Consider the following 10,492-nt stretch of genomic DNA (forward strand, 5'->3'; position numbering starts at 1 on the left):
TAACTTTCAGCTCTTGAGTTACTTCTGCTAAATATTAACTCTCTCTCTCTCTCTCTCTCTCTCTCTCTCTATGTATGTATGTATGTAGACACACACACACACACACTGAAAATTGGCCAGCTTTAAATCTATGACTGTAACTTACTCACTCCCAGGTCAATACCATGAAGCAGACTTCTAATGAAAGATGTTCCAGCTATTACAATTCTGTCTAGCTTTTCAGATAGTGTATCTGGAACTATATTACCTAATTTGGTTGTTGATTTTATCTTTTACTTGTTTCAGTCATTTGATTGTGGCCATGCTGGTGCACCACCTTGATGCTTGGGTAATTTTTTTTTTTTAAGATAATAGGGTAAGATTTGATGGAAATTTGGCCACTGATTCTAACAACTAGAGCAACCCTCAAATGGTTTTCTTATTGATTTGGTGGGAGCAAACAATGGAACTAAGTCAATAAATGCCACAGAAATCTAGAATATACAGAATCAAGAGAAAAAGCATTAGAGTGGTGAACCCAAGATGAGCAGATGGAAATAAATCAGTCTAAAAGATGTGACTTAATCTTTTAGCATTTACACAGACCATATTAGGCCGAAATATTGCACCTGTTTTATCTTCAGACTAGACAGATCTGGCCTTTCACATGTACCCTGCAATGTCATTCTAAAAATACACAATCACATCATCAAAATCCTAAATCTATGAGTTAATGAATGATAAATTCAAAACAATGTGAATAAATATACATTACATCTGACAGAATAATCTGAATGCTAAAGGGTTAAAGGAGATTTGGCTAATATTTCTGGTAAGTTAAACTACATGGTGGGCCCCCTTGTTAGCTCCTTTGTTAGCTAAGATATCTCTTGTAATGATGCAGACTGTTTTTATTCAACAAATTAAGATAACTGATAACCAAGATAGAGTTTATATTTAACCATTTTATAACAGAAACTAGCATACAGACTAGCAACGAGACAATGATTGTGAAGGTCAAAGTGCTGGACAACCAGCCACATTGTTCTTTACCACTTTTATTGTGCTGTTCTTTTGAACAAGGGCACTAACTAAAAAATTTTTTAAATAAATTTTTAAAAGGGGGGGGGGGGGAGAAATCAGACTTAACTCCCACTACAAAGATTAATGGAAGATGAACATTATCATCATCATCATCACCATTTAATGTCCGTTTCCATGCTGGCATGGGTTGGATAGTTTGACAGGAGCTGTATGATTTCCACGGATGGATGCCCTTCCTAACACCAACCACTTCTCAGAGTGTGCCGGGTGTGTTTTACGTGTCACCAACAAATGGTTGAAAGTAGGGAGGAATGACAGAGATGGCAATCAGCCATGGAAAACCTGCTTCCAATTCTGTCTGACCCATGTAACCATAAAAAAATAGACATAAAAGATGGGTGGGGTGCATGCGTGTGTGTTTTGTATATAAAAAACACATTGCTCAACAAATAAACCCTTCCATTCCATTAAATTCTACATGTATTTGTTTAGAGTAATTTTCTTTGCTGCATTTAATGTCGCCACAGATTGCAGCTTAAATGTTATCACCACTTTACTAGAATAACAACTGTGTTAATAAAAACTTTAGGTTTGTGATACTGACCTTGTTCCCCTACTAAGTGATGCCAAATTTTAAAAAGAGAACCTGATAGGGCTTTTCAAATTTTGTCTCATTAAAATGAGTGTTGAATAACAGTTAATTAGTCTGGATTTTCTAACAGAAACATTAAATGAGTGAGTCAGTTATATATATTTTAATTATATAATTAACAATAGTAAAAATTTCTAACTTTTGATACCAGGTCATAAATTTTATGGGAGAAATAGACTCAACTGAATCAACTCCAAAAAAATTTTAAAAACTGGTGCAAAAGATTTGGTGATCATGTCTTTGATTACAAGTCCGTTTGATCAGAGCTGACCAAGGGCTAAACTCCAACTACTTATTTCTCAAACTCAAAGAGAAGAAAGGTAAAGTTAAATGCAAAGAAATTTGATCTCTAATTTAAAACCACAAAAGATTAAAACCAGTACTTTACTGTTTTCTCCAATTTAGCCCCTACTTCCTTTAATAATAATGATTTTTTAATGATAATCACATGGATACCAAATAAAAATTATCAAGCTGCTGCTGTTGAGTAGCTCCCAGTCAGTCCTGACTGAATACACAGGGGATCAAAAGTATTTCAACCATGATTCGTTTTCCATGCACAGTGTATCCAATGTGTCCTTTGAAAAAAAGACTGTAAGGGTGGTTTGACTGTTATTTCCAACAGGTCAAGCAGCTATACCCAAACTTCTTTGTTAAAACCATTAGCATTCAGATTACTATGTCAAACGTAAAGCTTATTTATTCACATTATTTCAAATTAATCATGCATTATCTTGTAACTTCAAGATTTCAGTGACATAGACTAACATTATAGGGCAGGTGTGAGAGGTTGGATCTGGCCAGTTTGAACATAAAACGGATAAACGATAAAAAAAGATAAGAGACTGTATAAAAGAACAGTAAAATGGAACTGCGAGCTTTGTGGGGGCTCATAAGCCATTTCATCCTTTCATTATAAATATTCCATCACATATTCAACATTCGTTACATGTACCCCACATTTTATGTTGTCTGTCCTTGTAATGTCCATTCTATGTCAGGGCTTTATGCCTAACTAAAGACAGGAGTTTGAACATAAAACAAGTAGAATATTTTGGCCAGACATGGCCAGTATAAATGCTAAAGAGTTAAACAGTTAGTAGAAAAGAGAACTAGTACTGCCAGAGTTCAAATCCATTCAGGGTTAATCTAGTGCCAACAAAATACTTATCAGTCATATACTGGGATTCAATTGAACCAACAAACTTAAAGCATTGTAGTAATGTAAGACTACTATTGAAGACAGAGGAGTAGAAGTAGTACAACAGTGTCAACATAAGGTCACTATTAAAGGCAGTGGAATAGCAGTAGTACTACAACAGTGGTTCTCAACAATTTTTTTACCTAAGGACCCCTTTGATTCTTATTTTACCCAAGTGGGCCCTCAGCCATTCAATGTTTAAAAAATCTTGTTACACTTATACAATTAAATATTATCAGGAATTGTATTAAAAAATTGTTAGAATATTTTGTGTATATCTACAAAATCTAATATCAACCCCCAAGGGTCATATGGACCCTGACTGAGAACCACTGTGCGCTACAGTATCAGTATAAGATCACTATTAAAAACAGTGAAGTAGCAATAGTAATATAGGGTCAATATTGAAAGCAGTGGAGCAGCAGTAATACTGCAGTATCAATGTGCTATTGAAGCCAGACATGATCATATTTTCAGCTCAATCAAAATTGCAGTGGATTTAGAAACTGTAGCAACATATATCTGTGCTACAGTGATTACAGCAAAAAAGGGTTGCTGTTGATTATACAAAAGGTAAAATTAAGAAGAAGAGGTGAAAAAAATCTAATGACAAAAAGAGACTTGCTAACAACCACATATTCTAATGGCATGCCATCTGTCATAAGAGACAAATTAATTTTCTGTCCACTAATGCTCAATAACATGGATGAAAATGGTACACCATTTGTGAACCTCAATTGCAACAGTTAAATGGGTGATGTAGATCAGATGAATCAAACGATGATCTATTTGCTCAGTTGGTAGACTGGGTAATAAGTGGTGGCAATACTTGGTTATGACTAGAGTAAATATGAGCATCGTGGATGCTATATATCACAAATCAGAAGGAGCACAAAGTGATGCAACCATCTGCAGTTCAGAGCAGACGTAACACAATTGAGGGCAGGCTGTTCATTGAAAAAATAACTGTTGGGAGGAAGGCTAAAACCTGCCAGAAAGATTATCCTACTGAATTCAGCCAGCCTCCCTAATACAGAAGAGAAAATCCAATCAAAACATTTGCTGGCAGTTACTTCTGACAAGACATGTTTGAAGACTTTTTATTCCAAATTTTCACAGAAATAATGAGGACTACAAAGATGGAAGGATGGATGTTATAATAATTCATCGAACATGGCTTCTCAATGGAGTTCAGCGTTCAGCAGAATACAGTTAATTGTTTTGTCTCAATGAAGAGTTTAATAAATAACTAATAAAGGGTGTGTACACTCACCTGATAGTTCCTGTGGGTGAAGGACACGGACTGTTAAATACACCATCAGTTACATCGGGAATGTTCAATTTTAGAGGTAGATTCTTCTTTTTCATAGGACTAGGAGGAGAACTTTCTTCATCATTTAATAAAGACTGGAAAACTATTTTTATGTTGGTACTGGGAAATCTTAGGACACAACTGTAACAAAAAAAAAATCAGAAATTGTTAATACTTTACAAATTTATAGTGCAAAAAAAAAAAAATATAAATATTCCAAGAAAATCAACAAAATAATCAATCCATCTTTCAATAAGTACAAGAGACAATAGTGCAAGTTAACATTTTTTGCAGAATAGAATAATAATTCTTCTTAGGAAAATAGAAAAAGGATGTAATAATATTTGTGCTAAATGGCTTCAACCTGGAATCAAAACTCATAACTCAATTTGCTCACTTTGCAACCACATGATTACAGGTTCACTCCCAATGTGCAGCACCTTGGCCAAGTATCTTCTACTATAGCCCTGGGCTGATCAATGCTTTGTGAGGAATGGAAACTATGTGGATGGTCATCATGTGTGCATGTATATGTGTATCTGTGCATCTTTGTGTCTGTTGGTTTATGTCCTCAGTTTAGTAAAAGAGACCAACAAAATAAATACCAAGGCTTTAAAAAAATAAGTACAGAAGGGATTCTTTTTTTCAATTAAACCCTTTAACATAGTGCCCCAGCATGGCCACAGTCCAATGACTAAAGATAACAACTGATAATGAGTTTTCCCAGTGAGAGAAAGCCACAAATTTGTAGCAAAAGACAAATGATTATACCAATCAAGTATATTACTGGTATTTATTCTATAAAATCCAGAGAGAAAAAGTCAAAGATCAGTTCTAGTCATGGTATTTTAATCCAGAACATAAAACAATTAAACAAAATATTCTTAGGCATTCACAACAAATTAGCAAAAAGAATAACAAAAAAACTAAATGTGAAGAAAATAATTTAATCAAGTCTATTGACAAGATAGTTTGATGGTAATAATGAAGAGAAGCAGCAAAGACAAAATGGTCTGGAATAACAACTAATGGAAAATAGATGAACAAATACCAATGAAGCAACACAAATATTTTCTCAAAATTACAGAATAATAATGATTTTCAAATTACAAATACTAGAAATCAGATTACAAACATTGATAATCATCAACCATTGTTTCCAATTCTTTCAACATAACAACACATATAGACATATTAAACCAATTTCTCTAGAAATATATATTTTCAATCTAAAAGACCAAAAGAAACAAGAGACAACTATAATCAAACATTGACGCAGCCACTGCAAACATTTCACCTCTTACATCTCAACAATTATCTATTCTACCATCAATCAGCCATATTCTCTTCATCAACATCACTATGAGGTTTGATTTACTTTTTATCTTCCCCAACAAATCTAAAACGAACAATTTCAATACCATTTCTTCCATTTCTAATAAGCAATAATTCTAGAAAAATAAATTTTGTTTGATAACTCATTTCTTGAAATACAGATGGTGCTGAGATGGCCATGTGGTTAAGAAATTTGCTTCCCTACCACATGGTTTCAGATTCAGTCCCACTACATACATCATCAACATTGAACTCTTTAGCATTTAAACCAGCCATATCCAGCCCAAATATTCTTCCTGTTTTATGTTCAAACTGGCCAGATCTGACCTTTCATACCTACCCTATAATGTCATTCTAAACATAAACAGTCACATCATTGAACTCTGAAAGCTACATGACAAGGCATGAGTAATTCAAAATAATATAAATATACAAACATTACATTTGACAGAGTAATCTGAATGCTATACAGTTATGGGTTGAATAATTTGACAGGATCTAATGGGCTGAGGCAAGCATCATGCACCAATGTCAGCTTTAGCATGGTTTCTATGGCTGGGTACCCATCCTGTCATCCACCTTACAATGTGTACTAGTTGCATTTTTCATGCAACTAGTACATGCAGCTTACAAGACTAAAATCCCTTTCAACTGAGAGGGGGCTACAGTATAGATGGAGTGGGGGAAGCAGCTTTGTGCAAGGAAATGAGGGGTTCAAGTATGTGAGAAGGGGACCACAACAGAATAGGTTTCTTCCTTTTAGGAGCAACATGGCTGCTTACATTATGGAAAAGAAAGTGGGATTGACCAAGGATGGATTGGAAAGAGAAAGATATAAAATCAAGGTGATGAAGTGTTGGAGTGGAACCTCAAGATACAAAGTGAGTAGAAGTGAATGGAAACAGAACAAGGAGATTGCAAAATTGTATGGGTGAGTGAGAGATGAGATGGGTAGAGATGGAGAATAGATGAGGTGAATACAATGAATGAAGAACAAATGTTGAGGAATGATAAATAGGAAAAGAAGGGAAGAATAGATGACAACTATGGAGATCAGGTGGGGTTGAGGATAGATAAGGGGTGGGAGGTGACCTATGGTACATATGAGTTGGAGGAGTTTGAGGAGAGTAGGAAATGACTGACAATGCAGAAAAGGTTGGAATGAAGAGATGCAAAATAGAGATAATTATATAGTAGACAAGAGAAGGATGAGAGAGGATTAAAAAAATGACATGCAGCTGGGTAGATTGCAACAGTGTATGGGAAGTAGAAAGGCAGGTGTAGTACATGGGGAGAGTGAGAGATACACGATGGTGGAAGAGATATAATTTAGTGACTGAAGAGGGAGATCAGTGTAAAATGTGGGAGGAGAGGCATGTTAAAAAATCAAAGATGAATATCAAGTGAAATGATTCCAAATACTGAGAAAAACAAGTGGAATCACGAAAAACTGGTAAAGTATGCTGTTCTATTCCAATTTAATTACAGAAGTAGAATACCACAGTTAAGGAGATGATGAATGGTAGGGATGTCTTGAGAGGGAAACTGGAGGAGAGGTCCAGTTCATATAGATATATTGTTTTACAGACTGGGAGACTGTTACCTTATCATCATCATCATCATCGTTTAACGTCCACTTTCCATGCTAGCATGGGTTGGACGATTTGACAGAGGACTGGTGAACCAGATGGCTACACCAGGCTCCAATCTGATTTGGCAGAGTTTCTACAGCTGGATGCCCTTCCTAACACCAACCACTCTGAGAGTGTAGTGGGTGCTTTTACGTGCCACCGGCACGAGGGCCAGTCAGGTGGTACTGGCAACGGCCACACTTGGAAATAAATGGGGGCTGCTAGCAGGAAAGGCATCTGACTGCTGAAAACACTACCCTGACATACTCTTGTGTAACCCATACAAGCATACAGAAGTAGACGTTAAAATGATATGGTCAACTATAATATTTTGTTGTCAATCAAAAGAGCAGATTTCAAAGTCACCAATAATATTCATATTTAAAATGCTTAATGCTGAATACTCCAACAGTAAGTTACTTCATATTCAGAATGTGAAAAAGATAACAGTTCAAATAGAAACCAAAGCATTGTGATTCGTGCTGTTTGCATAGATGAAAGTTAAATTGAACAACTAAAAATATAAACACTCATCTTAATTCTCATCTTAGTATTTTGTACTCAAATGGTATACAATGAAAATATAATTGAATGCAGGTAGGTATTCTGCCATGTTCAATTTCTTGGGGTTTGGAGATTGCCTAATGAATGAAAATAGAAATGCAAAAGTATTTTTAGAGTTGGTTATTTCTCTAAGACTGTTAAAACCATTAGGCTTTATTTTTTACTCTCAAAAATCTAAAAGATAGAAAAAAATAATATGGCTAACACAAAAATTAATTAACTAAGGTAGAATTATTTCCCATTCCTTAGGTTACACTTGGTATTTTATGCTGCTATAGTTTAGATAGATATAAATTTAACTATTGACGGAAAGCCTTCTAACATGCTAATATATAAATTGAAACAACTTTTAAATTTAGAACTAGAATTATTTAATAATAATTGACATAAACGTCTGTTGGTTGGTTTGTTGGTTGATTTCTGCTATCATGCTTTACATCATATGGAGAAAGGGGGAGAAAGATACAGAGAAAGAGAACATAAGGGATACAGGATGAATACACATATTAGGGCTTAGTAGCATGCAATGAGTAACACCACACACACACACACACACACAATCTAGACAGATGAGGAAGGGGGAAATAAATGACAGAGTAGTTATGGGGGAAGTTATACAAAGGAGAAGCTTGTTTTATTTAATCATTTTGTATAAGTACCAAGAAATTTGGCTGTGTGATAAGAAGCTTGCTTCCCAACCACATGGTTCCAGGTTCAGTCCTACTGTGGGGCACCTTGGGTGTCTTTTACTATAGCCTTGGGGTAACCAAAGCCTTGTGAGTGGATTTGGTAGATGCAAAACTGAAAGAGGCCTATGTGTGTGTCTTTGTGTCTATGTTTGCCCCCACCACCACAATCACCTAACAACTGGTGTTGGTGTGTTTACATCCCTGGAACTTAGCAGTTCAGCAAAAGGGACTGATAGAATAAGTACTAGACTTTAAAAAATAAGTCCTGAAGTCAATTTGACTAAAACCCTTCAAGATGATGCTCCAGCACGGATGCAGTCAAGTGACTGAAACAAATAAAAGAATATCTGCCAATTCCCTCATATAATGCAGAGTGACAAAAATATATTCTAGTGTTGCCTATAACAACTCTGATATCAGTTATTTGTTTTGGAGTTCTTTATGCAATTAGTTCTAAATCTTACTAGCTGAGTTTTTACTCACTCTGAAATGTAATAACTGTCACAAACCAAAACTTGCCACATAAAACTGTTCAATATTCAAACATGAAACACATTTAACAATGCAAGGATGGTGCTCTTTAGATATTGTCATATTGAATAGCTTTGTGATTAATATAGCTCTTCTTTGCAACATATAACTTTATATTCATTTTCTCAATTGCAAAACAAAAAACTGACTCCATTATGACTCAAATTCAATGCCACAAGATATCCAAGTCCTGAATTATCCAGTTGCAAATATGAATCAGAGCATTTCACACCACTATATTGCTTTTCCTACATCCAATGGTTGATCTAATTGAGAATGAAAAAACATATCAGTGGGCAATTCACAATTAAATAGGAAATGAAATGTAAGCAAAACTGTAAATAGAATTAAGGCATGACAGCTGATACACGTGTCCGTAGACTGTCTAACTTATAATCTATGATTTGGAATGGAAATTACTTTGTATGTCAACAACTTAGTTCTCGTAACTGAGCCAAAGATTGAAACATGGAAACAGAACCTAGAATCAAATCAAAAGTAAACCAACCAAGAAAACAAATGCTTTTATTAGTGAGAAAGAATACAAAGCTTTTACTATGAATAGGAAAGTAGCATTGCTTACATGCAGCAAAGGTGTAAGCATGCATACCCGAGTAAACTAGGGGTGCACAAGAGTGAATCACAGGTAGACCAACAAAGAATGAGTAGTTTGTAGTAAATGTACAAGAATAGTTATTAGTAGGAGCACCCATGAAATAAATTCCTTGAAATGAAGTTGTTGATAGCTGCTGTTATCTAGGTGACCTAATTAGCAGTGGTTGTAGTAGGTTTTCTGAAAGCACAGTAGCCATGAAAAGAATAGGGTAGGAAATATTCAGTTATTTACCTCTGCTGATAGCAAAAAGATTCTCTTTTCAGATGAAGGGCAGACTGTACGTGGTGGTGGAGCAATGCTCTCAATGTGTGATGTATTACATGATAGCAAAACAGGCAGTGAATGTGGAGGATATACAAAGGATGGGAAGAAATAAGGCGAGCATACTCTGCACATGAACAATGGGATATGTATGAGCTGAGAGAGAAAAAAATGAAAAATAAGAAGAGTCAGATGCAATGTGCAAGACATAGATGTGATGTATAAGGAGGAAGACATTTGGGTAAAGAGGTCCTAAGTAATCCAAGTGGAAGAAATCCACAGAAAAGGGGAGCAAGAATGAGATGAGGAGGAATGATAAAGGCTTGTCTCAGGAGGCCTGACCTCACAAAGGAGATGACAAAGGGCAAGCAACAAGTGATGAAGATGCAGGGTATGGAGAAAACATAACCATCACTTGCAAGCACGGAAAAATATAATATGAGGTTGACAGTGGCAGTGGTGGTGGTGGTGGAGCAATGCTCACAAAGTATGAAGTACAAAAACAAGTTTCTCTTTACTGTATCAATGGCTTTCATATATACACAACTTAAAAAGGCTAATTAAGTGAATATATTTGATGTGTCATGTGAAAATTATCTACACTTTATTTATAAACCAAATAAATTACAAATTTCTGTTCTTCATTAAAAAGCCAACAAGTTGTATGTGTGTGTGTA

The 10,492-nt window shown here is 35.3% G+C and overlaps 1 protein-coding gene across 2 annotated transcripts in view; it reads right to left on the reverse strand.

Annotated features, from left to right (window-relative positions):
- Positions 1-10,492, reverse strand: part of LOC106870720 (forkhead box protein K1) — a 99,872-nt gene that overhangs the window by 23,448 nt on the left and 65,932 nt on the right. For both annotated transcript variants that reach the window (XM_014916888.2, XM_014916889.2), the window contains exon 2: positions 4,150-4,329. In XM_014916888.2, the coding sequence (XP_014772374.1) occupies positions 4,150-4,329 (180 nt within the window). The remainder of the gene's footprint in view (positions 1-4,149; positions 4,330-10,492) is intronic.

The sequence above is a fragment of the Octopus bimaculoides genome, chromosome 17 (genome assembly GCF_001194135.2).
Source record: "Octopus bimaculoides isolate UCB-OBI-ISO-001 chromosome 17, ASM119413v2, whole genome shotgun sequence".
NCBI lineage: Eukaryota > Metazoa > Mollusca > Cephalopoda > Octopoda > Octopodidae > Octopus > Octopus bimaculoides.